General features: G+C 47.6%; 1 protein-coding gene across 1 annotated transcript in view; it reads right to left on the reverse strand.

Annotated features, from left to right (window-relative positions):
• iqgap1 (IQ motif containing GTPase activating protein 1) overlaps positions 1 to 27,789 on the reverse strand; it is a 52,534-nt gene that overhangs the window by 8,595 nt on the left and 16,150 nt on the right. The window contains exons 4-27 of the mRNA XM_007908647.2: positions 27,349 to 27,425; positions 23,879 to 23,946; positions 21,452 to 21,565; positions 20,799 to 20,977; positions 20,332 to 20,422; positions 19,325 to 19,488; positions 18,124 to 18,211; positions 16,227 to 16,390; positions 15,597 to 15,757; positions 14,899 to 15,023; positions 13,792 to 13,955; positions 9,408 to 9,498; positions 7,922 to 8,089; positions 7,343 to 7,485; positions 7,047 to 7,217; positions 6,719 to 6,802; positions 5,945 to 6,016; positions 5,780 to 5,849; positions 4,885 to 5,093; positions 4,530 to 4,685; positions 3,676 to 3,839; positions 2,523 to 2,747; positions 2,040 to 2,180; positions 1,364 to 1,448 (exon numbers count right to left, since the gene is read on the reverse strand). Coding sequence (XP_007906838.2) covers positions 1,364 to 1,448; positions 2,040 to 2,180; positions 2,523 to 2,747; positions 3,676 to 3,839; positions 4,530 to 4,685; positions 4,885 to 5,093; positions 5,780 to 5,849; positions 5,945 to 6,016; positions 6,719 to 6,802; positions 7,047 to 7,217; positions 7,343 to 7,485; positions 7,922 to 8,089; positions 9,408 to 9,498; positions 13,792 to 13,955; positions 14,899 to 15,023; positions 15,597 to 15,757; positions 16,227 to 16,390; positions 18,124 to 18,211; positions 19,325 to 19,488; positions 20,332 to 20,422; positions 20,799 to 20,977; positions 21,452 to 21,565; positions 23,879 to 23,946; positions 27,349 to 27,425 — 3,174 coding nt within the window. The remainder of the gene's footprint in view (positions 1 to 1,363; positions 1,449 to 2,039; positions 2,181 to 2,522; positions 2,748 to 3,675; positions 3,840 to 4,529; positions 4,686 to 4,884; positions 5,094 to 5,779; positions 5,850 to 5,944; positions 6,017 to 6,718; positions 6,803 to 7,046; positions 7,218 to 7,342; positions 7,486 to 7,921; positions 8,090 to 9,407; positions 9,499 to 13,791; positions 13,956 to 14,898; positions 15,024 to 15,596; positions 15,758 to 16,226; positions 16,391 to 18,123; positions 18,212 to 19,324; positions 19,489 to 20,331; positions 20,423 to 20,798; positions 20,978 to 21,451; positions 21,566 to 23,878; positions 23,947 to 27,348; positions 27,426 to 27,789) is intronic.

Consider the following 27,789-nt stretch of genomic DNA (forward strand, 5'->3'; position numbering starts at 1 on the left):
AATACTGGAGATAGGAATTGGGACCAGACCAAGCTAGTGGGAACACTCCTGTAATATAATAATAATTGTTGCATTTGATATACAGCCTTATCACATCATTGGGACATCTCAAAGCGCTTCACAGAATACATTGTAAAGTGGATTGACTGTGTATTTTGTGGGCGAAAGTTTATTATTTTAAAATGTATTATTTGAAAGATTATTATTCACCCTTAATGATTGATCTATTCAAACTTCCCCTTAACTTCAATCGTAATCTATTATAATCAAAGAATTCAGTTCACTTAGCCCTATCTTTGAACAGACAGAACTGACAGAATTTAGAAAGAAATGTTACTTCAAAGGACATTCCTACAATAGTTCTCAAAGAGACAGGTTGCAATTGCACACTGGCCTTAGCCAGTAAAAACTCATGTTAGTCACACTTAGATTCACCTGAGAAGAAAGCAGAATTAAAGCTACTGTATGCCTGGCAGGTATAGAATGAAGCATTTGGTTCCCTTGCACCCGGGTAAAATCAGCACAGTTCATCCACTGATAAGAGAGAGGGAGAGAAGTCTGGAGCCTTTGAAGAGAGAAGAGAGAAGATGCTGGGTTCAGACAGAGCGACACAGAAAGCAGAAACACTGAAAGTATTGCAGGGAAATGCATCACAGCAGCTACTGAGAAGCAAACATTCCTGTCAGGTTAGCCAGGTGTCTGCGAGGTGCAAACAAAGGGGATGACTCAACTAGCCAAGGTCCAGGACCAAAGCTAGACTGCAGCTAGCCAGGTGTCTGACCCCAGTTAGCTACATGTCTGGCTAACGCTGGATCCTGCTAGCCGAGGGCCACCTCCAACAAGCCAAGGCCGGACCCTAGCTCGCCAACACGCAGGCCACAGCTAGCCACGGGCAGTAACGGATCTGTGTGGATACAGCAAATGTGTCCCCCAGTAACAACACAGTTCAGGCCATCTCACCAGCCCATTCAGACTCTTCAAATATCTTGCGGTTGTAGCCTTAGGCCATTATTCCCTTAAGATCAGGCAGAATTTTTAGAAAGTTGTTAATTTAGATTTAAAGTTTGAACTTAATTTCTTTGCAGTTCTTAAGAAGAAACCGTGTTCCAAATTGACCAAGGATTATCCAATACAATCTCAATTTTTTTTAAAAACAAAAGGCACAAAAAACTGTGAGGAATTGGGGGCCTCTGGGTTCACTCTGGATGCCAAGTCATTGCAGCTTGAAGGAGTGTTTACTGCCTTGCTTAAATCCACCGTCACTCCAATTAGCCTTGCTGCACCTTAAAATCTAAACTGCTGCTCCCAATCCTTTGACTAAACTGAAATGAAAGGTGTGATGATGGTTTGGAGCAGCTCTTACCTTGAGGAGCTCGTCATCTGTCGCGTCTGGGAACTTCTCGTGCAGGGAGTCCTTGAGCACCTTGGCGATGAACCTCATGCCATAGCTACAAACGGGAGAGAGGGAATGAGAGAGGGAATGAGAGAGGGAGAAAAACAGACAAACGGATGTGACGGCGAGCTGATGGGATACGCGAACTTGAACGGCAATGCTTCCCCGCAATCATCAAGATATCACAGTCCTGATGGCAGTCAGTCAGCGTTCCAGGCTTTGACTGGAATGATTTGAAGAAGTACACAATGCTCATAACTTACCACGGTCAAAATTGTGGTACAGTGGAAGTCACTTAAACCGGACGCAACAGGTGGGGTGGGGGGGGGGGGCGGCATTTTATCCGGTTAAAGCAACATCTGGTGCCCGGCTTAAGAGGCTTCCACTGTATTTCTAAGCATATTCTGTTCCTTAAATAAGGAATGGGGTTAAATGTGTTTTGAAATATCACTCTCCCCTGACTTCTGAATAATGGTTTCGCTCAAATTTGGCTGAAAAGTCCCGTAATCCGACGTCCTAAGCGAAAGCGTTCACTCCAGCACCCGAGAACGAACTTGCCTCTTGCGGCAAGATCGAGAGTTTCAATGAGTGAGTGAGTGAGTGAGTGCTCGCTCTGCAGGCCAAGGTAGGGAATGCCAACACTCACGGGATTTTATCCACCGACACGATGATGGAGGAGAGGAACTTGTCTGTCACTCCCTTCATGTTCTTGATGGAGGTATCGAGCCGTGTGCGCACCTCTTCGTGGCTCAGGGCCTGCTCTGGAGTCACGTCGTACGGCAGTTTGCTGCAAGCAGGAAAATCAGAGACAACCCCACGTCAATTACACACCATTAAAGAAGAGGCCATTTTATAGATCCAACATGTCTCCCAAACACACTCGCTCACTTTTGTACTTCATCTATCCTAAGAGCAGCTAACTAGATCTCAGGATGTCCTCCCGACATGAAACTCTCTATTCAAATGTAAATTTTGTATTATATTGTAATAGGGATTGAAGCTGCTTCTTTCCTGCTCTGCTCTGCGAGGCTCAGCTACACACTGGAAGGCAAATTTACCAACTTATTGGACTATTTCTGCACTCCCCTGGGTTCCGTTCTCTCCCCCGCTCTCCCATACCTGGCCTTACCTGGCTTCTCCTGTTTGTGACTCCATCTGGTTGACCCAGGATTTGTAGATATCGACTGGGTCTGTTTTAATGTTGAGGGATTTCTCCTCAATGATCTCCTTCACCACAGGAGCCAGCATCTGGCGCAGTGCATTCTGGCCCCGGGCACCCCGGTTAAAGCTCACTACCATCTTGATGACGGTTGGGTTGCCGGTGACGATCTCCTGGACTTGATCCACCTTCGATCTGGGAAAAACGGAAGAGCCCGTCAGTCAGTATTTCCCGTTTCCTGTTAAGTGTGATTAGCACCGAAGGGAGATGGCGCTTTTGCGTCTATTGCAATCTATAATTTGAGTTCATCTCCCCTCACATCAACATAGCTCTAGTCCAAGCTTTTTCTTCTGTGTCTGTGGGTGGTAACTCAGCCAAGCCCAGTGCAAATACAAATTATTTCATGCACTCCCAGCCCAGTCACTGTTCAGGTTCCCGAGATCATTCCTCAAGTTCAAACGTTAGCCTGATCTCACTTGACAAACATTTACCAACAGAACTGGAACCCTGGCTTAGCCCTGAGGCTGATTGCACAGGCTCTGTCATCGCCTCAACCGAGATCAGGGATCAAAGCTGCTTCTTTCCTGCTCTGCTCTGTGGGGCTCAGCTATGCACTGGATTGTGAATTTACCAAGTGAGCCATTGAGGAAGCTCAGTCTTATCCTATTGTTAACCTACGACACAGGACACCCTGTGCAAGGAAGGATGGATGTTCAGGGCCAGGCTGACGTTTGAACTTGAGGAATGATCTCAGGAACCTGAACAGTGACTGGGCTGGGAGTGCATGAAAGAATTTGTATTTAATACAGTGCCGCCTATAACAATAAAATGCCTCAAAGTGCTTTACGGTAACCATGGTGACCCTTTTTTGTGGGCAAATGTGACAGCCAGTTTTGTGCACATCAAAGATCCACAAAACAGCTATGAAGTGAATGATCAATTCATCTGGTTGATTAGCAATGGGAGAAACCCTGTTCTCTTTTCCAACAGTGTCACACAATCTTTAAGAAGAACAGGTAAACAGGCCCTTGGTGTAAGATCTCATGTGAAAGCCAGGTCCTCTGACAGTTCAGTGTTTCCCCCTGTCACTGAGCTGGAGCTTTGTCTTGAGTGCGGTACGTACTTGATCTCTTCCTGCAGTGCCGTCTTAAAGAGCTTGAGCAAGAGGTACTCCTCTCTCTGGTTGGAGGCGTAGTTATACAGCGTGAAGATGACAGAGTCCATGAACTTGGTGGATCTGTTTTGCGGCATCTGGAAGATCAGCTTGGCCAGGTAGGTCGGGTTGGTCTGAAAAGAATGTCCGTTTATGTTTAGATTTAAATTTATTACAGAAGATTAAACATTAAGGCAGCAAAAACGCTGAAGTATGGATGGACCTGAGCCTGTTGATTGCTCTCGCTGCTGATGTGGGTGCAGTTAGTAACCCTGACGAGCAGGTGACCCGCAAACAACGACGACGACAAATTGCATTCATGTACCGCCTTTCACATCGGGGAGGTCGTCCCATAGTGCTGCTCAATGAAGGATTAAGTATCCCACACAGTAACACCCAACCCTAGGGACAGGAGGAAGCCATTCAGCCCATTAAGAGCATGTATTAGAACATTTCAGATCTGCTCTTTCCATTTGCTCGCCTTTTCCCCACATCCCTTAATACCCTTACTTCCCAAGTATTTAGCCATCTGCCTTTTAAACACACTAAAAGATTCGGCCTCTGGAGCAATGAGGTCCAATTTGTGACAACCCTCCGTGGGGAATAAACTGCTTTCTGAACTCACTTCTAGTTCTAACTAAGAGCATGATCCTGTGTTTTGGATCCCTCTACCAGAGGTGTCCCTGTCTGGATCGTCAATTCCTTTTGTTATTTTAAATATCTCAACCAGATCACCCATTAACCTCCTTAACTCTGGGGAATATAATCCCAAGATTCCCAGTCACTCATTACAGCAGAGAGGGTGGGAGAGGGAAGGCTGTCACCTGGAGGAGGTAGAAGAGATTCTGGTAAGCCTCCAGCTTCTTGCGTTTCTCTTTGCTCAGTGCCTTCAGGCCTCCCTTTTGCTTGTTCATCATCATCATGTCAGACAGCTGCCCCTTGTTCTTCTTGGTCAGTTTCTTGCTGTGTGAAACCACGTCCTGGAGGAGATGGGGAGACACGAGTGAGTGTTACCCCCGTCCTGAGCCCAGAATCATCCCCACGTCTCCCAACAGTGCGACATTCCCGGATTCCCCGCACTGTGACATTCCCAGATTCCCTGTGCTGTGTTATTTCCAGATTCCTTTGCGTGTGACAAACTGGATTCCCTGTGCTGTGACATTCCCAGGTTCCCGTTACCTGCAGTGTGATCTTGTTTTTGACCAGGAGGCCGATCTTGATGTCCATGAGGTTCAGGTCGTTTTCCAGGTGCTGGTTGGAGCGGATCAGCGTGACCACCTCCTCCCTCATCCGCATCAGCTCCATCTCCTCCTGGAAATCCTGGTCACTCTGATCCAACAGGTGGACAAACTTCCTGACCACGGCCATGGGGGGCTGCTCAGCGCTGACTGTCAGAGGGGGAAGCGGAGCAGACAGTGAGGAACTGCACAGGGAGAGAAGCTGAGCCGTCCTCAACTGCAACGCAGTCACTGAACCACAGACCAACAACAACAACCAATTACATTCATACAGGGCCTTTCACGTCAGAACAACGGTTCAAGGTGCTGGACAGTTAAGGGTTTGCACCCGAGCTGAGGTTGGAATCAAGAGGGGTGGAGGGTAGAGGGGCCCCGGGATCTGTTACTGTGAAGCCCTCTGAGACACCGTCCGGCATGGAGGGCGCTATATAAACCCAAGTTGTTGTTGTTGTAGATATTTTGAATATAATGTAAATCTACTTTACAAAGAGCTTTGAGACGTCTTAACAATGTGATAAGGCACTATTGTCAAACGCAAGGATTATTATTATTATTAGAGGGTGTTTGGAGTGGGAGTGGGACTGACCAGGCCTGTTATTTCACCACCGCTGTGTATATCTTGATAACATGAGGGTAGCAACTCTGCTCGATTCCCTCCCTCCTTAACTGAATGGCACTCGGGGCAATTGTAGCAGTGACAGCCCACCCCCCCCACCCCCAGCTGAGATCAGATCACTCAGTAGAAAGTGAATTGAACCCTGAGACCTGCCGTCTGTGTGAATCAACCTCTGACTGAATTAAGTCACAGAGTCGCTGAATGTTTGTCCCACACTCACTGAGGGTTTTGTAGTCATCTCTGGCTTTGTTTGCTCGGATGAAAGCCTGTATCTTAACGATATCATTGACCTGTAAAGGAAAACACATAACTGTTAAAAATATCCAGGGCAATGAGTGGAAGGAAGGTTGTAGCAGAATCACTGTGACAGAAGGTAAAAACTTACATGGTCTTTGAAGTACTTGAGCCGATCGCGATATCTCTTCCTTGCCTGGTGCATTCTCACCATCGACTGAATCTGTATCAAGAGAGGATGGTTCAGACGTGGGTGGGGGGGAAATATCCTGGCACATACTGGGATATTTCCTTGCATTGATCTACTGAAGAGGAATCTAGGTGCTGGCTACATTGGAACAGGAAGGTTCTTTGATTCGAATCGTTTGATAAGACAGTTGAGGGGAGAAATAAGCATCTTTCAAAATGTAAGTGAAAGGCTGCCTCACACCTCAGTATATTTCTGCTGAGGCAAGAGACTGGAAGAGACCAGGGCTCGGCTGGGCTACAACACCACAACTCTAGGCCCAGCGTGGCCGAGGTGTGAACACAACACAGGAGGTTCCCTAGCTTTTTACTCATAACACATCTGGGATATACACGTGATTTACCTACAAGCAATGCTACTGGAAACTACACTGTACGTCACACTGCCTGGAAGGTATGTCACAGGTTACGTCGCACATAACACTAACATGACTGAGTTTTGCGTCCCTCCAGGGAGTGTGCGCATTTCCTTCCAAGAATCTATCTCTGGAATTTCCATGTGTAGGTGGGAATGCATGGAATTCTCAGCTTAGTTAGGATACTCTTAAGTACGGTGACGGGTTTTTGCATATGTCAGACACTCGGCTGACCAAAAAAAAAAGACAAAGTTGCATGTTACATTACACATAACACCACTGACAGCAACATTACACATACACACTATTATGCATTATTTTACCTTCACTACAGACTCTCCATTGTCTTTCAGGTATTGCATTCGATTTTTATACGTCTTCTTCTGCTTATAACCTCTCCAGTTGGACTGTGGAAGAGAGAAGACCATGTGTAACCTCATGCAATGAATTATTGGGAGTTTGGGCTCTGCTTCTTTTTGCTCCATCTCTCTAAAACCCTCGCCCCCAACCCCCCATCATCCCCCATTCAGTAGTGCTCGTCACTCAGGATCATGGTGCTCTCGTCTAGTTCCCTGGGCTGGTTGTCCGTCGCACTTGGAAACCCATCTCAGCCGGTTTGAGCGATCACTGTGGAGTTTGGCCGGTTCCTACCTGGATGCAGACGATAGCCGGCTGCTGTTTCTTGAGGAACTGCAGGCGGTTGGACAGATCCCTCCGCACCAGGTAACCCCTGCACCTCGCCTGCAGCTTCGCAATCAGGCTCTCGTTGGCCATCCATAGCTGCTCTCGGTTATAGGCAGCGGTCACTCCGGAGATGGTCGACTGAGGGGCAAGAAGTGAGAGCCGACTGGTTACTACCACTGAGAGAGAAGCTCACAAAAGAGGAGCTGAGGTCCAGATCTGGGGGCAGCGTTGCACCCGAACTGTGGGCTCCCCGTCCTCCATACCTGGATTTCCTCCTTACTCAGCTGTGTGTTGTTCTGGACGAAGTCCGCTGGCTCTTCCCAGGTGCCCTCCTTTGTGCTCAGGTTGAAGTAGTAGTGATAGCCTCCCTTTACCCAGTGCTTGACCCAATCACTGCCATTGTCACCTGCAGATCAAAGGGTCAGAGAACCAGGTTGATCGCAGGTCAGTGTTTGTAATCCGCGGAGGAACTGAGTCATTCAGAGAGAGTGAGAGCCGTGCTGTGATGTCTTCAGTGAAGCTGCACCAACAGACACACGTAGGCACAAAATACACACGTCTACACCTACTCGTGCATACAGGCAAACACACACACATACGCAAACACACACAGAAAGACATATTCAAAAACAGGAACTCACAAATATCCAGTTTCAGTCACTTCTAATAAAACGTACACAGATGGGCACACAAACACATGCCGGCAAAAGCAAAATGACACATACTTGTGTAAAAAGCACAGAAAAAGCATGACAATGCCTGTACGATCTCACTCACACCCTGTCACGAGCAAGGTTAAGCGTATAGATAACATCGCTGTGCAGTACAAACACCTCACGCACCCTCTGTCCTTTTGAGCTGCTTGGCTTCAGTCAGCTCCTGTTGGTAGGTATCGTCGCACTCAGAGGTCACTCCGTACAGGCCGACATCGGGAGAACGCAGAGCGCTCAGTGTCTGGGCTGTGTCACCACAATCCACCGCTTCATTGATGTGCAGCAGCCCCTGTGAAACTGAAAGAGGAAACAAAGGAATTTCCTTGTGACACAAAACACAAAAGAGGGGCAGGTACAGTGAAAGGACATTAGAAAGTCACCTCTGGAGCAGTGACCTCCTGATCTCCTATGTATACTTTCAATATCAATCACTCATATTCAGCCCCCACAGCCCCGTCACACACTCACTGGCTAAGTGTAATGAGTTAGTTGATCAGGAGCAGGAAGGGTGTGTGGTTGGCTACTGTTAGCTTCAGCGCTTCTGTTGCCTTTGCTGCGTTCTCCGGCCCTTTTCTCCTTCCCATGCCCTTTGCTCTTCCAAATCGGGTCAACTGCTTATAATAATAATAATCCTTGCATTTGATATAGCGCTTTTCACGTCGGGAGGACGTCCCAAAGCGCTTCACAGAACACACTGAAAAGTGAATTGACTGTATATTTGTGGGCGAACGCGGCAGCCAATTGCGCACAGCAATGTCCCACAAACAGTTGTAGATTGAAAATGACCAATTTATTATTGTTTTGGGTTTTGGAGGGATTATTATTAGGCTCTGTGTGGAGTAAGGAAACTTGCCCAAGGTTTCGCCCTCTGCCTGGAATTGAACTCAGATCTCTCGCTTGCAAAGCGAGTGCTCTAACCACTGAGCTACAGGACTCCACAAATTATTATTATTATTATTATAACTGCTTGTTCCTCGCTCCCTCTGTTCCACCGTTGGTGGCCGAGGATTCATCCACTGCAACGTTGCTCTCTGGAACTCTCCCCACCCCCAACCCCAAATTCCCTTCTCCTTGCACCTTCTCTCTCTCCGCCTTCAAAACCCTCTTTGTACTAAAATAATAAACCTTGCATTTGATATAGCGCCTCATCGTGTTGTTGAGCCATCTCAAAGCGCTTCACAGAATATTTTGTGAAATGGATTGACTGCGTATTTTTAGTGGGTGAAACGCGGCAGCCGATTGTGCACAGCAGTGTCCCACAAACATGCATTGAGTGACCCACGACTTGGATCACGTTTTGTAGGTGGCCATTTAAAAAAAAACATATTCCTTTGACCACGTCTTTTGACTTCTCCCCAACATCCCTGCACCCACCTCCCCACCACACCACCCCGCTTTCCTGTCTTCTTGGAGATCATCATCATCTTTGGGACTTTGATCCGATGTGAAAGATGCTACATAAGGGCAAATTGTTGTTCTGCTGCCCTGCTGAGATGAGTAAAGTCAACACTGGACCGGGAGCAGGACTGTCCTGCTCTGTGCCCACATTGGGTGCTGCTCTTAGGGCAGGTATCGCAAGCCTTTAACAGTTCTGCCGTTGCTGTTGATCACTCACATTTGGCAGCTTCCTGTGTCTCCCGGTTGGATTTCCAGATGGTGTCCTGGATCTCATCGAGCCAGAGCACAGCAGAGTCATCCATCATCTCCTGCAGAAAGACACAGACATCAGCGGCCAAGAGTGGTGGGGGGTGGGGTCAGACCCACTGATCAGTGGAGTAACGCAACCCTTTTTAATTAAAGGGGAAATAAGTTAGGATAAAAACTCTATGCCAGGTAAAAACACAAATCCGTTATCGTCCTTCTGGTAATCAGCTCCCAGGGAAGAGAATTGATGTAGACAGTCTAAATGGTGGCCAGGGGACAAGTTAGATAGAGAAGGGAGTGAGGAACAGGGTTAGGGTGAGACGGTTTAAAAACAAAAAGGATTTAATGTCTTGTTCCTACGTTCTGGGTAAATCTCTGGCTTGTCACTGGAAGAGCTAACTAGGGGGAAGGAAGAGGCTTTTTCAGGCAGGGAGGATATTAGAAACCAGAATTGCTTTGTCACAGATAATACTGCGGTTGAGACCATGATGGCATTTAAAAGGGAATTGGATGAGTGTTCAAAGAGAAACAATTTGAAAGTTGTGGGGAAAGTGCAGGAAATTGGGATCTAAGCAGTTTGCTCCAGTGGTGGAGATGACACTCTCTTTCGGTCAGTGTAACAAATGGCCTCCTCCTGTGCTTTATTTAATAATAATAATCCTTGCATTTCATATAGCGCCTTACCACATTGGAAGGATGTCTCAAAAGAACTTCACAGGATTTAGGTGTAAAATGGAGTGACTTTGTGTATTTTGTGGGTGAAACACGGCAGCCAATTGCACACAGCAATGACCCACAAACAGCCATGAAACGAGTGACCAATTTTATTTGGGGGGTGGGGGGGGGATTGTTGGCCAGGACGCCAGGAGAAAACACCCCTCTCTTTCGAACGGTGCCATGGAGACTTTAGCGTCCTCCTGAACAGGCAGACGGACAGGACCGCGTGGCTACATCACACAGACCAGGTCTAACACATTCACCAGCAGAGGGAGCCGCGGCACCTCTCTCTGACACACCGAGAATGCTGGGCTGTGTGTGTGCGTGGCCTCACCCGCTGTGCACACACATACACACAGGACCTTGTGTTGCACTCTCAAAGGGATACAGATCAGAAGCAGCCGCTCCCTGTGCGCAGGCAGAGCCTCACATGTGAGGCAGGTTCAGACAAAGCAGCTTCTCTTCCACACAGCCCGATGCCTCACTATCCTTCCTTTATTTTTTGTTTGGGGGGGGGGGGGTCTGACACCTGCGGAAACCCATCACCGTTGCTTAAGAGTATCCAAACCAAGCTGAGAATTCGATGCATTCCCACCTACACATGGAAATTCCAGCGAGAGATTGTTGGAATGGAATGTTGTTTTATGTCCCGCACCATTCTGCTACAAAATAGACAGTCACTACACTTAACAGTAAATACTGTGAAGGGCTTTGAGACGTCTTTCCGACGTGGAAGGTGCTGTACCAAACACATGGATTATTATTAGTTATTCCATGTGTCCTGGGTGTGGGAAACGCATCATTAAAATAATGAAAGCCTTCTGCATTTTAGAAAACATATTTGAAAACAAAACTGTCCTGTTAAACTTTGTTTCCCTTGCGCTCCCCGGGTTTAGGGGGGATAGTTTCACGGGCTCCCTCCGGGAACTCATCACAAGTGGCCACGGTCAATCCACTTTGCAATGCATTCTGTGAAACGCTTTGAGGCGTCTCAACGACATGATAAAAAGTGCTATATCAAATGCGAGGATTATTATTTATTAATTATTATTATACATAAACACAGTTATGCCCAGAGGCATGTGTGCGTGCAGTCACTTCACTGAGCTCCCTGTGTCCTTGTGGCCCCAACTTAGAATAGAAACAGGAAGCATCGTCGATCGTTCGTTGGATTCAGTCGCACCTTGTAACCTACTGAATATCCCAGAAGGTCAGAGAGCTGTGGAGGAGTGGCTGCCTCTGTCACACACTATGCGATTTGCCTGAACTAAACAGACAAGGTTGTTTGGGGGATGGGGCAGCCACCGGCACTCGCCCTGTGCTGAAGGCTTCTTTGTGTGCACTGGGCGTTGCTGTGTTGATCCAGGAGCCTCTGGCAGCAACTGCTCTCTAAGCCTTGATTGTTCCAACTCCAACCGAGCCAGACCCAGCCACTCCCCACACTGACGGAGACGTGTTCAAAAAGAGACAAGCAACCAGGCAGACAGCACAGGCTCGGCCCCCGCACCCCCCACCCCCTCAACACCATAGTAATAATCCTCGCATTTGAATTAATGCCTCACCGTGTCATTGAGACGTCTCAAAGCCCCTCACAGAAAATATTGTGAAGTAGATTGACTGTATTTTGTGACGAAACACAGCAGCCAATTGCGCACAGCAGTGTTCCACAACCAGTTGTGGACTGGGTGACCAAATTTTGTGAGGGACTATTACCCCCAAAAAGCGATCGGGCAATCGACTAGTAACCGGGTTCCTGCTTGCTGCTTGGTAAACAGAGGCGCGTGGAGTAAGGAAACTTGTCTAAGGTTTTGCCCTGCCCCATAATCAAACCCCAGTCCTCTTGCTTGTGAGGCGAATAGCTAACCACTACTCTATGGGATTTCACGGCCCAAGCCCCCACCCTCAACAGGAGCTACACCAACTGGCACTTCCCTGCATTGCAGGATCTTCAACGTTTCCCTCGAATGGACAGATGGGACCTTGGTTTACTGTCAACTGATGGACGGCAGCTCTGACAATACCGTGTCTGCCTGCACTGTGAGCTATCTAGCTTTCTTTCTCCACAATCCACCGTAAAATCAATGACATAGCAAAGATACTCAGAGAGAGGTGGTTGGGCATTATTGGAGGCTATCATCTGTGGGAAACGGGTGGGGGTGGACTCCGAGTGTGGTGGTGGGAGACGCCATGGGAAATTACTCAGGAAGCCCCATCTGAACCTCACATCAGTAACTTTAAAGCTCCAAGACTTTACACCATGTGAAAGGTGCTGTATAAATGCAAGTGGTTGTCAGTGAAGGTCAGCGGGAAATAACTGCAGACCTGATTCTGTCCTCACCCAACATCCCAGCGAGCACCTTTCGGGAGTTGAGAGAGAGAGAGTGAGAGAGTTTAAACAGCCATGAATCCAAAGGTTAATGAATGTCGTAGTGGAATGAGATAGGAGGAAATGGCTCTTCAGCTGAGATAGCACAGACAGAACCGGTCTGGCGAGATTCCAGCCCCTGCTACTCACTGGGCTGGTCATGGATTAAACTCTAACAGTCGATTTAATGAGTTAGTGGAGAGGAGGGCCATAAATGGAAGTTCTCTCTCTCTCTCTCTCTATCTTTGCACAGAGTCATTTATTCCTGAATATACACTTTATTTTTCTGAATGACTGGAGTTTTCTAAAGTTGGAAATTCTCTTTCCAGTGTGGCTGCCCTGCAGGGAAATTCCAGACACTGGAAGGATTATCTGGTTCACTGGCCAAGCCAAGTGTAAGTGCAGCCTTGTTAACCCTTTTATTCCTGAAGCCCAGTCCCCATTTTGTATTAATGCCTGGATAATAATAATAATTATGGGCCGAAGGTTGGCCACCCCCGCACTAGATAGTGAACCAGGCTAATTTTCCTTTCCTCCCTCATTAGTTAATTATGATCATTCTTGTGTTTGATATAGCACCTTTGAAGCACTCAAAAGGATGGGTTAAAGCACTTTACAGGATCTACGGTGAAGTGAAGTGACTATTTATTTTGTAGGTGAATCCTGCAAATTGATTGCAGCATTCATCAACAAAATAGGTCGCATGGGGCTGTCCCACAAACTGCCATGAAGTGAATGATAATAATAATCATCATAATAATACATTTGGTATAGACTTATCACATCATTAAGATGTCTCAAAGCGTTTCACAGAATTTGACTGTGCAGTGTTGTGACTGACTGTGTGTTTCTAGGCAATGATAATTTTATCCGGGGGAATTGCTGTCCAGAACACCCTTCTCTTTTTGAACACCCCAATGGGATCTTTAAAGTCCACCTGAACAAGCAGTCAGGACCTTGGTTTAACATCTGGTCTGATGATGGCACCTCCATCAGTGCACCGCTCTCCTAGCATTGCACTGGAGCATCAGCGTAGCCTTTGAGTTAAAAGTCCTGATGTGAGGTTTGAACCCACAGCCAGAGACTCGGAGGCGAGAGTCCTACTGACAGAGCCAGACTGAGTTTAAGAAATGGGAAAAGGAGTAAAACAGCGAGCTCAGCAAATGCCAGATCCCAATGCACGTCTCAACGTGATCAGAGCTGCTCGCTCGGCTCAGTTCGTGACATGACTCTTGGGGCTGAGTCGTGCTAGTGTGTGACGAGGCCTCTTTACCTGCGCTTTCTCTCGCTTGGCCCGGATCAGAGTTTCCTGGTAATGCTGAGCGACGGGACGTTCCACGTCGGCAAGCTTGGCGGAGGGCATGAGCAGAGCTTCCAGTGTTTTCTGAGGGTCCCCTTCATCCACAGCTTCGTTTATCAGCCCGATTGCCACAATTCCTAAAAGCACAAGTGACGCATTGTTATTTTGTAAAAATCCAGGTCATCCAGAACTCTGCCGCCCGCATTCTCACTCGCACCAAACTCCGCTCCCCGATTACCCGTCCTTGCCAGACTGTCCTCGACTTCAAGATCCTCACTCTTGCCTTCAAATCCCTCCACTCCTCTGCACCCTCCGACCTCTCTGACCTCCTCTCTCCTCACAACAGTGCCCGTTGCCTTCACTCCACCGGGTCTGGCCTCCTCCTTGTCCCTCGAATCCTCCGCTCCACCATTGGCGGCCGTGCCTTCAGCCACTACGCCCCGAGGCTCTGGAACTCCCTTCCTCATCTAGGTCTGACCTCTCTCCCAAAACCTGAAGGAGACTCAGTGTCCTGCCTTCATTCTCAACTCAAAATAGTAAGTAATAATAATAATCCCTGTATTTGATGCAGTGCCTTGTTTTGTGGTTGTTGTTATCAAGTCGTTGAGACATCTCGAAGCTTCACAGAATAAATTCTAAAGTGGATTGACTGTGTATTTTATGGGCGAAACACTGTAGCCGACTGCGCACAGCAATGTCCCACAAACAGCCGTGGATTGAGTGACCAAATTATTTTTTTGGAGGCATTATTAAATGGGTGGTAGCTGGTGAGAAGCTGGAAAATGGGAAACTCCGGGTGATCTACAAAGACAGTTACAAAGCTACTGATGCCACAAAGGCCGTCCTTTAGAACTTGAAAGGCAGGAAATCAGAGAAAGGATAATTGTGTCTGAGGTTTTATCTCACTGTCAGGTAAGATTATCTGAAATTTTTAATGAGTTTGTTTTGCAATCACCTCTAGTCAGTGCTGGCTGGGAACTGCCCAGCCTCCGGCTGGTCCTTTGTTTTTGATCTCTACTTGATGAGCGCAAAGGCCCGGCAATGAACAACACATTTACATAACAATAACAACACACTTACTGTTATGCTCCTCCTGCACCACCATGTTGACCCCATCCACGGAGCCCTGGATGTCGTTCCACGTCAGAAACTCATTGCCGTCCTCTCGTGCCTGGGCTTTCAGTCTGAGCAGCTCGTCAACATACCTGGGGATGAGGGGAGGGGGACAATCTGACTCATTACAACAAACACACAAGAGATTGGAGAGAGCTGCACACAACAATAATTTGCACTTACATCGCTCTCTTCATGCTGTGTGGCTTTTCAGAGCGCTTAACAGTGGCGGAGCCTAACACTGAACCGGGGTGGGGGGGTGGGGAGGGAAGAGGTGACCGTAAGCGCGGTCGAAGAGAAAGGTCTTGAGGTGCGATCTGACAAAGGGGAAGGTAGGGGGCCAGGCGGAGGGATTGAGGGAGAGAGTTTGAAATTTGGGATGGAGCGGAGAGGATGAGTGACAAGCAGGAGGCCGGAGCCAGGCAAGTGAAGCCTGGGTTTTGGGAGTTTGGAGTAAGTGGGTTGGAGAGGTAGTGGGGGTGCCAGGATGTGAAAGGAATCCTAGATGAGTGTGAGGATCCTGAAACTGATATGTTCCGTGATTAGGGAGCCAGTAGAACCTGGCGATGACTGATGTGATGGGGGTACGGAGTTTCGAGCGGGTGAGGATACGGGCGGTGGAGTTCTGGATTAGTTGGGATAGTTGGGACAGACCAGCTCCTTACCGCTGCTCGTTGTTCTCGTCCACGTTGGTGAGGCCCGTCACGGAATTACTGATCTGCTTCCACACCCCAGCGGTGTTGCCTGCGTTCAGTGCCTGGTTGATCAGAGCCACAGAGGACAGCATCTCCACAGCCACAGAGAGCTCAGCGTGCGACAGGTTACCCTGAGAGAGAAGTGAGAATGTTTCGAAAACAGTCGCGTTCCAAGTTTCGGGGCAGGTCACAGTTTAGGTTATTTTCTGGACCTTGTTCCACGTTGCTGCCAACTGAGTGCTTTTTAAAAAATGGCCGCTTAAAAAACTCCCCCCCCCCCTCAACCCACCATTGGCTGCGGGAGTCGCTGTTGCGCCCTTTCTACTGGCTCCCACCCTTCTAACCTTGCTCGATGGCCAACCCCACCACTGTGACATTTTCCTACGTGAAGGGCGTTCTGTCTTTTTTGCCGCGGGGTAATCATACTGGGCTCAATAGCCCAGCTCCAGCCCAACCTAACCAACTGTATAAATGTACCAATAACAACAACTTGCATTTATATAGCGGCCTTCACGTGGTGTGGTGTCTGTACCTTGTCTTCGATGCTCCTGTGTACAAACCCAGTTTACCCCTTCACAGCCAGTGGTTTTGTGGACCCACCTCGTTGCTCTGCTGCTGCAGGGTGGACAATTCCCGCTGGTACAGCTCGGCCGCAAACGGGTACACGTCGGGCAGCTGTGCATCGCGGTCCATCAGTCCCGCCACCGTCTCCTCCGGCACACCCTTCCTTATCGCAGCGTTGACTCTCGCCACGGCATCCAGCACTACAACACAGAACCACCCCTTCCTTTGTCACACCGGAATCAACCCATTTTACCGATGTCAACGCAGCAGCCAATTTCCCCAAGAAAAGTCACTTCGAACAGCTGTGAAGTGAATAACTACGTTGTGTGGGGTGAGGGAGTGGGGGCTGGGGGCAGGGGTAAAGGGACGACTGTTTCAGGAGGCGAAAAAAAAATCACCCCCTTCCTCCACACACACACACACACACACACACACACACACAAGGTGCCAGTGTAAATTGAGAGCACGTTCCTGCCTCGATAAACAGAGAAAATAAATTACTTCACACTGAAACTGGGTAAAGAGAAAAAACGGCCAGAGTTGAATCCATTCAATTCAAGCCTTCCATGTTTACCTTAGACACACTGCGTGAAAATGAAATCCATATAATTTTAATTTGAAAAGTAATCATTATAATCGCCCAGCAATGCTGAGCCGAAAGGTGTGTGTGTGTGTGTGTGTGTGTGTGTGTGTTTGACCTGGCCTCAAGTCACTTTTTAGGCTTTGGCTTAACTTCAGGCTGAAACCCTCCTCCGTGTGCTAACTCACATGCCTTCCACCCACATTGCTCCCAGCTATATAATAATATATATATAATAATAATATAATACAATAATAATGTTGACGATGTCACTGGATAACAATGCCAATCTTACTTACACTGATTTCTGAATCCCTCAGTTTCTACAGGAATGTGGGGGCTGGGCCAGTGTTTGGGTTGTTGCACTGTTATTTTTGCACCGCTAGATGGCCCCACTATTCTTTGTACAAAACGGCACCAAATCACCTTTTTGTGGCAAAACATCATCACACAGTGTTCAACTTCCTTGTTTCTTTCTCTCACCCAAACCAAATTTTCCCCTTGGCCTTTTCTGAGGAGAACGATCAATGCTATTATAGTGTTGACATTTTTCAAAGTGCGTCACAGGGAACTGCTGTCATGTGTAGTTACTGTATTCATTTTTTTGGGGTCAGTCGGGTGTCTTGACACCTGCGGAAACCCATCACCGTTGCTTAAGAGTATCCAAACCAAACTGAGAATGCCACACATGAAAATTCCAGAGATAAATTTTTGGAATGGAGTGCGCACTCTCTCTGCTTATCTAATTCCAGTTAGTATTTGGGGCAGGTCGGCAAGAACCAAGGATTGGGGTCCCCAGAGTGTGCGTTGGGGTACTGCTGGAGTCTAATCAGCTAAAAACGCATAGTTTGCCATTGATAGCAATCTTTCTATCAAGAAGACCACTCTACCCGTTAGGGTTTTGGCTTACAGGGTTAACAGGAGCTGGGAGGATTCTGTATTCATAGGTAGCTCATTTGCGTATTGTAATGGCCATGAACAGAAGTGGATGACTAACTGCTCTGGAGGATATTTGGCCAGGACACGCCCTTCTCTTTGAATAATGTCATGGGATCTTTCACCTAAATAAACAGATGAGACCTCACTTTGGCTTCTCATTCAAAGCATGACGTTTCTGAGCTCAAACCCTGGCGTGATGTGGGGTAGGTATTCAGCGAAAGGGCTTGGAGGTAGGAAATAATAATGGGAGAAAACTGTGCAGAGGATCTCAACACCCCTAAATATTAGGACACTGATGATTGTCTGCATCTGTATGTTCAGCAAATGTCAAACGTGTTTCAATCCAATGAACCAAAGTTAGGGTCCATGTCAAACTAACTGCTCTGTGTCTAGAGATCATCCCAGTGTACTCACTCTTCAGATATCTAGTCGCATCCTCGTTGGCTCGGTCGACTCCATATTGTAACTCCTCCTTCCGGAGAGGCTCATTCGAGCCTTGCCCCTGTGCGGGTAAGTCAGAGAGGAAGAAATGGGGAGAGAAAGATGAATGGGAGAGGCAAGCAAGAAAGTAAAAGAGAGACACAGGGAAAGAAAGAGATGGATCTTAAGCCGTGTAATGTTTCAAGAGGTTCTCAGCAAGTGGCAGAATTCAAACAAAACAAATTGCAAAACTAATTCCTGAGAAATGTTAGCCATGTTGCAGGTTCAGAGCTTTATGGTTTACAGGAAATTGGAATCGATCCACTGGGAATTTGCGTTTGGAACTTCGCTTGGGCTGTTGTAACCTCCTGATTTAAGGCTCTGCTACACTTCCTGTTGCCACATTTCATCCACAGTGGAAACATGCGGATAAGACCTTTAACCTGCTCGTACTTCACTGGAACTCTGCCCTAGAGCACACTACAGCTATTTCAGCACCTCCTTTGTACTCCTGGTCAGGATACAAGACAACCCTTCTCTCACCTATGTTCTTCAATGCAAGCTTTCTTGCTTTTTTGTAGACTATCAATACTATTCCGAACTTTCCTCTTGTTACTCTCAAGCTCCGAATCCTTCCATCCTACATACACACTGTTCCTTCTCCCCACATCCTCACTGTGTTGAAACCAACACTCATACTACCTTCATTCCTAATTCATTTATTTCCCAGGACCTTAACACTGTGAAACTCACTCTTCACCTCCCTCAATCTTTACTTTCTCCGCACTCGACAGACTTGGTGTCTCCTAACCTCTTCCACTGCGTTACCCCATCCTCACTCTCTCTTTGCTGGGGTCCTGCACTGTTGGTCTTTTCCTCAACCCTTGATCTAAAAAAAAAGACCCACATTAATATCTCAAAGTGCTTCAGAGGTAACTGCCATAATAACTGAGTATGTATTTGTAGGCCAACGTGGCAGCCAATTGGCAAAACTCCCACAAACAGCCTATGAAATGAGTGACTAATTTTATCAGGAGGATTGTTGACCAGGGCACTGGGAGAAACTTGTTTCTCATTGCGAATAGTGTCACAGGACTTTCAATGTCCACCCCCAAATGCGAGTAGGAGTGGACACCAGATTACAACAGGTCTAATTGGTTCTGAGCAGAGCCCGTTCTGTCCCCCCCGCTTGTACCTGAACTTTCATCTGCTTGTCTGCCATCAGCTGTTTGAAGTACCAATCCTTGTTGGCTTCCTGTAATCCCCGCAGGCTCAGCCCCGGTGACTTCAAAGCTTGATACAATCCATCGGCATCCCCCTGCTCCAGCGCTGAATCCACGCCCAGCATGCCGATTTGCACTGGAACCACAACACGCACAGCTCAGTTGTATGATCTGTTACACACGCCTGTCAATGTCTGATTGGCTGCAAACTGTATGATCTGCTGAACATACATGTTGGGAACATTCACTTTACTTAGTGTCTCTCAAGGTTAGTGATGTTAGTGCTGGGTTGGTGCTCACTCTGACCCACACGAATGGAATACTTTCCTAGTTTCAGGTCAGGCACATCGCTTGATGATGCTTGCCCAAACTGACCATTTTCTTGTGAGAGTCCACGCAGTGAGCATTGGCAGGACATTCAACCCTAAGGGGGCAGGGGGCACGACAACTGAGCTCTAACTCTGTCCTCAGCTCCAAATCTTCCGGTGGGGGGGGGCGAGGCATGAGATAGCGCTCAGGAACAGAATGCCTGTCTGATATATCACCCCCCCATCCCCAGCACTGAGGTCAGTTGTGGCAGCACGGCTGATAAAGTGACTGACCGCACAATTGAGCTCACCACTCACCTCTTCTCCGAACAGGCTGAGTGGAGGCTGCCGCTTACAATGGCAATAGTAACCGTTCCATTTGATAGTGCCCGCCTTATCACATCGCTTCAAAGTGCTTTGCAGGATTTATTGCAAACTGTGTATTGTGTAGGCGAACCTTCGACTCACTTCAGGTGGAAAGAGCCCCCGGTTGTCACAATGTGATGAGATGCTGCTAAACGGTGAATCTCCGAGAGCCTCAGTACCGTGTTGCCTCCAGCCTGCCCCAAGGGAAGCTTCAGCCCCAGCCTGGGTACAACGGCTGCCTTTGGCGGTGCAGGGAATTTTACCATGCGCGGGCGGTAAGCAAAGCGGCCACTCGTCCTACTCACGGTTGACTTTGTTGACGTTGCCCTGGATTTCGGCCTGAGTCAGCAGCTCCTCGTAGACGTCTCTCTCGGACGTGGAGTTCTCTGTTGTGATCTGTCACAGGGCAAAGAGCGCAGAAACCTTAGCCCAAGGACAAGCTGGTTTGTGTTGGGGGGGGGGGGGTGTTCCTCCAGTATGTCTGGTATTACTCGCAATGTCCAATCGCACACACGTACACAGTGTGAGTGGCCCAGAAAGTGATTGTGGGCAGGGTATTGTACCTCAGGGGGCATCACAGCCAGGCCTTAGTCCCATCCTCACCCAGCTTCCACACATTCAGACATACAGACCCTCAAACACACGCACACACACTCTCTCTCACTCACTCACACACACACAAGATAGAAACCCATCCGTTTCGCCCTCCCCCCAGCCCCCCACACCCGGCCCAAAGCAGACATGCCAGAGCGCGTGACCAATCGCTGCCCACCTTGTTCCTGGCGTTTGCTGTCTTCTCCTGCTTGGCTGCGCTGAGGGTGCTTTGGTACGCGGAAGCCTGGCTGGGCTCGAGGTTATGCAGCATCGCATTGGGGTTCCTCATCGCTGCCATAGTCTCCTCCGCCACCCCCTTGTCAACCGCCTCGTTGATGGCGATAACAGCAGCGTGCACTGTAAATAACAACAACTTGTATTTGTATAGTGCCCACTCACGCAAGGTACTGTCCCAGAGCGCATGAAACGGTCAGAGGCACCCACTCAAAAGTTTATTTATCATCTCACAGAGAAAGGGAATCCTGGCTTGCTGAGAACATTGATCTTAGTAAGACAAAGGATCCAGGTATGGTGGAGCGTTAGCTGGATCTCCGACTGTGTATATCGGAGAATTCTAATGGGCAAATTAATTCTCTCGCCCTCAAGCTCCATGTTAAGAACGCCCCCGAATCCTAAACTAACACAGAGGAAGTCAGGGATTAAGGCTGCCCGGGGTTTTGGACTGGATGCTGACATTCGCAAACCAGAAGTGGTTGGTGACTTGTCGCTGATCAGATGCCGAGGGTTTGGTGGGAACCCCCATACCGGGAGCCCCTGCCTCGTGTGAGACTCCACCCCTCCCCACCCACCCGACCCTGGCGTCTCACGTACAGGCCGCTTCGTCCACCGACAGCTCATTGGCGAGGATTCCGCCGATCTTGCTGAACGCCGGCATCTGGATTCCGTACTTCTCCAGTTCGCTCTTCATGTTGTTGATTTCTTCCTCTGCGAGAAGCAAAATAAGCACGAAGCGAGTTACGCGAGGGGAGACGAAGGAGAGACCACATAAACAAGGGTGAGTGGGAAGAAACTCCATTCTTATAATGCATCCAAACACCAAAAACGCACTTCTTACTGTCACGAGTTACTGTCAAGTGAAGTGACCGTTTTGTAGGGGCTTTCCACCAGCGAGGTCCCACCTAGACAAAGACGGACCTCGGTTTACCATCTCAATAGATGGCACCTCTGAAAATGCACCGGGTATAGTACTGGAGAGTTAGCCTAGACTGGCGATCTCATCCGCCACCTCCCCTCCATTTCATTTGGCCCACCCGCTCTCTGCATAACCCATAAATGTTATGTTATGTTTCTGGAAGGGAAACACAAAAATAAATATTGCTTTTGGGGCCTGAGGAGATTTCTCAAATATTGCTTCTCCGGCCCTCGGAAGCCAAAAGGTTAGGCCACCCTGGCTTGGACTAAGAGATCATGGCTTGGACTAAGAGATCATGCCTTGAAGTGGGTTTGAACCTACAGCCACCTGATTCAACCTGTGGAGTGTTATCAAATGAACTAATGAGTCTCTTTCTCCCCAAATCCAGATGTTTCACCAAGGCAGGTCTGTGTCCCTAAATTTGGTGCTACCCTCTCAGAGTGCTGGAGCGTTTGCACCCTTTTTTTTAAAACGAGAATTTCATTGCAAACTACAACACATGCACTGTGCTAACACACAGACACTTGGTCAATTTTTGACAGGATGTTATCACAGAATTCATAAATCAGCCGACGAACGAAAGCGACATCACATTTGCCAGCACAGCAGCTATTGTTCTCTCTGTTGTGCTTGGCTCTGCTCACGTCAAACCACTCAAAAGTGTTTCTGTGCACTCCTACACTGATACAACCAGTTGGCACTGGGACAAGAGGTGAAATGGTTCCACCGGCACTTCCTCTAATAAGCTTTATCTGTACTGTGCACCTGGATGGGGAGCTCAGAACTGTAGCACATGTCAATGGAGCAGGCGCTGGGTTAATGGACAGAAAACAAAATGAACGATAAGAGTTCTGGATAATTGCCTTTGGCAGAGCTCAGCAACTCTGAATGGTGACGAACGCCTGATTTACTTCAATAAAAGGTAATTTTATGTTCTCTGCTCTTCCTCTTTTGAGCCACAACAACAACAAAAAACTTGGATTTATACAGCGCCCTTCACACCAGACGGCGTCTCAAGAGTGCTTCACTGCAACGGATTCCGGGGCTGAGCCAGCGGGAGGGGGAGGAAGGTGACCAAAGGTCTTTAGCCGAGATCTGAAAATAGGAGAGGGGTCGAGGCGAAGGGAGTGAGGAAGGAGTTCCAGAGCCTCGGGGCATAGGGGCTGAAAGCACGGCCGCCGATGGTGAAGCAGGGGACAAGGAGGAGGCCAGATCTGGTGGAGCGAAGGCAATGGGCACAGATGTGAGGAGAGCGGTCAGAGAGGTAGGGTGGTGCAGAGGAGTGGATGGATTTGAAGACAAGAATGAGGATCCTGAAGTCGATCCTCTCTGGGACAGGCAGCCAGTGCAGTCTGGCAAGGACTGGGGTAATTGGGGAGCGGAGTTTGGTGCGGGTAAGAATGCGGGCAGCCGAGTTCTGACAGAAAGCTCAATGCAAATCTTGATTGAGGTTCTCTGCTGTTCCATATCTGGCCAATAGGGGTCATGGGGGTGTAGCTAGTGCTACAACCCCAATGTTAGCCCTGAATGACAGTCTTAAACTGACTCATCTCTTAGCAAAGCTAAGGCCAGGCCTGGGGGAAGCTATGGTGTATTCTACTCACTGCATTGGCTCACACATGAAGAGCAGCCAGCCTCTGTGGTGAGGTATCTGAAAGGGTTCATGAATTGCAAGGCAACATGAGTCAGCGCCTTCGGGCACAACTGTAGAAAAATGCTTATTCATCACAACTTGAGAGACCGCAGAGCTCAGAGAGTTATCAGGGTGCGGAATGCCCGACCAAAAACAGTGGTTGAAACCAAAGCCATAGCGATTTTAGAAGAAAATGATTTGATAAAGGAAATTATAAAATGGTATTGGGGAAAAAGGCAGTAGGGTGGGCTAAATGGATAATTCAGACATGAGGCGTCGAAAACAAACTTGAATTTATACAGCGGACCTCACTCAGGATAGCGTCTCGGAGCTTTATGTGCCGTAAAATTCTGGTCTATCAATGAAAACTGCATCTCGCGCCCAGAAAACCTGCTGCCAGGTTTTCAAATTGCATTCCACACACCATTTCTGAAGGGAACCTTTAGGTCTCAACTCCCGAGATCAGCCTCACCTGTGAAGTCGACTTTGCCATAAAGATCCTGGATCTGGGGAGCTAGTCCCAATTTGAAGAGGTACAAGCTGGAAAAGGAGCGGAAAAAAAGTCAGGAAAATAAAAAGAATATTTCATGAATAATCGCAGAGGCGTGGTTACACCAGGACTGTTCCTGGTGTTTGTCCTAAAGTTGCCTGTTTCCGTTGGTACTGTGATGTACCAAACTGTTCTATTGCCTTGGCACATCTGACATATCTGCCTCCACTGTTTGTTGGCTTCAAGGCTCCCTTGTGAAACATGTCTGGGATGATCTCAGCTACTGATCAGTGAGGTTTACGGCACTGCCGTTAATTCAGCACTAAACTGGCAATCTCAATCACAAATAGACACACTACTCTGTGTGTGTATCTTTGTGTGTGGTGGGAGCTATCCTGAGTTTGAGGCACATTGTTGAAGCAGTGTAGAATCATAGAATCATAGAATCGTACAGTACAAAAAGAGGCCATTCGGCCCATCGAGTTTGTCCCGGCTCTCTGAATAGAGCAATTAATGTCAATTTCACTCCCCAGCCCTTTCCCCATAACCCTGCAAACCCGTCCTTCTCAAATTCTCGTCCAATGCGTTTTTATAAGTTGTTATCGAATCGGCCTCCACCACCCTTTCAGGCAATGCGTTCCAGATTCGAACAACTCGCTGCGTGAAAAAATTTCTTCTCACCTCCCCTCTGTTTCTTTTAGAGACTATTTTGAATCTGTGACCTCGAGTCACCGACACACCCACCAGTGGAAACAGTTTTTCCCTTCTAACCTATCAAATCCCCTCATGATTTTGAAGACCTCTATTAGGTCTCCTCATAACCTTCTCTGCTCCAATGAGAATAATCCCGGCCTCTCCAGCCTTTCCTCATCATCAAGGTCCCTCATTCCTGGTACCATCCTCGTAAATCTCCTCTGCACCCTTTCCAATGCGTTAACATCCTTCCTATAGTGTGGTGTCCAGAACTGGGCGCAGTATTCTAACTGAGACCTAACCAGTGTTTTATATAGGTTAATCATAACCTCCTGACTCTTGTACCCTGTGCCCCTATTTATAAAGCCTAGTATCCCATATGCCCTTTTTACAGCTTTATCTACCTGTCCTGCCACCTTCAAGGATTCATTTACCTTCACCCCCAGGTCTCTCTGTCCTTTTACCCCCTTTAAGATTGTATTACCAGCCTATATTACCTCCCCTCAGTCTTTCTACCAAAATGCATTACTTCGCATTTCTCCACATTGAAACTCATGTGCCACGTGTCTGCCCATTTTACCATTCTGTCTATGTCTTCCTGCAGTTGCTACTATCCTTCTCACTGTTTACCACCCTACCTAACTTTGTGTCATCCGCAAACTTGGAAATGGTGCTTGCTATACCCAAGTCCAGATCATTTATGTATATTAAGAAGAGCAGTGGTCCTAATACCGATCCCTGGAGGACGCCACTGTACACTTCCCTCCAGTCAGAAAAGCAGCCGTTCACCACAACTCTCTGCTTTCTGTCTCCCAGCCAGTTCTGGATCCATATTGCCACTGTCCCTTTTATACCATGGGCTTCTATCTTTCTTACATGCGGTACTTTGTCAAATGCCTTTTGAAAGTCCATATAAACGACATCAACTGCACTACCTTTATCCACACTCTCCGTTACCTCATTGAAAAATTCAAGTGTAGAGGGAGCTTTACTCTGTAACTAACCCGCGCTATACCTGACCTGCGAGTGCTGGATAATACTAATAATAATTCTTGCACGTCTTTGAGATGCCTCAAAGCTCTTCACAGGATATACTATAAAGTGAACCGACTGTATGTTTTGTGGGTGAAAAATGGCTGCTGCCAATTGTGCACAGCAGCATCCCACAAACAGTCGCGGATTGAAGTGACCAACTTATTATTATAATGACACTGGGTGCTGCAAAATTGGAAAACGTTCCCTTTTCCAGAGCCGCTGAGGATTGAATCTTTCTCCTCCCTCCCCCATCAGTAATTCCAGGCTGGCACTAGCATGGTACTTGGAGCGCTGCCCGGCCGATGTCCCCTGACGTAAACCATTAGCAAGAACCCGAGCAGCCATTAAACAATCGGGTAGCTATTTCCGGGCCTAACCCTGCTGTTAGAGCTCCAGCTCGGAATAGAACTCTGAGGAAATGATTGCCTCAAAACAGGAAACGACTAAATGAGTACAGAAGGCTTCTTTACACTTGATATTTTCTCCTTCAGGCAGGCGAAGGCAGAGAACCAGCTACACCCAGACACAATATTTCAAGCTATTTGAAAGCTAAAAGAGAATTACTTCATGAGGCATTACTTAGGGGCATTACTTCATGTAGAGGATGGTGAGATTGTGCAACTCACTACCTGAAGTGCATAAATAATAATAAATAATAATAATCCTTGCATTTGATATAGTGCTTTTCACGTCTTCTTGAATTCTCAAAGCGCTTCACAGAAGTGAAGTGAAGTGAATGACCGTATATTTGTGGATGGGGTTGAACCAGTTAGTATAGATACAAAAACAACTTGCACTTATACAGCACCCTCCCTCCATGCAGCGTAGCATCCCAGAGCCCTTAACAGCGGCCTGACTCCGAGCCTGGTGGTAGGTGGCTATAAGCACGGTTGAAGCGGAAGGTTTTCATTCGGGAGTTGATGAAGGGGAGAGAGGGGGGAAGGTGGAGGGATTGAAGGAGAGTGTTCCAGAGTTTCGGGGCGTAGTGGCTGAAAGCGCTGGATTCTAATCCACTGAACTATTCATTGATTGTTTGACATAATGTCAGTGATTCACGAGAGGTGCTCTGATTCTGAAAGCTCTGAGAGGTTAGATGGTGAATGATTGTCTCCGATGGTTGTTGAAATGATGACAATGGGAGAGAAACTGAGGATTGGCATTGAACAATGCCTCTCAGGTCCATCGCCTGGATGGGTAAAACTCTGGTGCTGTACTATTGTCTGTGTCTATCTTAATGTCGCATCCGAAAGACAACACCTCCAACAATGCAGCACACCCACAGCAAAGCACTGGGACTGTCAGTCTGGACTAGTGAGTTCAGAGTCCCGAAGTAGGGTTTGAGCTCACAAGAAATTCAGGCTGAATTTAAGATTTTTCCAAAATTCTGCACAATCTTAAACAGCTTTTGGAGACAAGTGTCTGGTGTTGTGTCGTGTCTAGGTTTGAAATCTGTTTCTCATCCGATTTACCAGCAAACGTTGGCAGCAGAAACTGTCATCTTTTTCAATTTCCTGTCTCTCGTTTCCTCGTACTGTGATGTACCAAACTGTCCTCACACTTTTCACAAGCTATTTCATCAGCTCTCAAATAATCTACTCATGTTACCAGCTGTCTCACAACACTCCCATCCCAGTGCCTTTCACCCCCACACCGTGCCCCCACCCGCCCGAACCCAGAAATAATCTATGAAGTATTCCCTGTCAAATATCATCCAGCAACATTACCTGAGTGCGTGAATACAATAAATACTTCGGGGCATGTTCTTACGATCGTAGACATCTGTAGTCTCAGGATAGAAAATCTGGAAGGACAAATGAAACACTTATAAGTTAAAACCCACAAGGTAGTGCATTTCAGTCCCTATTGACTGCCACATTTGCTTACAAAATATCCTCATGGCACTCAACAATAATTACTGTTGAAGCTCTCTGAGGCGTTAGCCTGTAGTTGACGTTATATCAAGTGGAAGGATTATTATTGATATAAACTGTCCTGAAAACAGGCTGAGTTATGGTCATGAGGTTAACAGGCTTTGTAACCCAGCAGTGATCTGGATTGAAGTGTTAAGGCTGTGTGAATGAGATGGGAATTGTTTTTCCTCTACAACCGCTCCCATTCCCTCACTCACACATTCCCCCGTCCACCACATAACACATATCAACCCT

The sequence above is a fragment of the Callorhinchus milii genome, unplaced genomic scaffold (genome assembly GCF_018977255.1).
Source record: "Callorhinchus milii isolate IMCB2004 unplaced genomic scaffold, IMCB_Cmil_1.0 Scaffold22, whole genome shotgun sequence".
NCBI classification, from domain to species: domain Eukaryota; kingdom Metazoa; phylum Chordata; class Chondrichthyes; order Chimaeriformes; family Callorhinchidae; genus Callorhinchus; species Callorhinchus milii.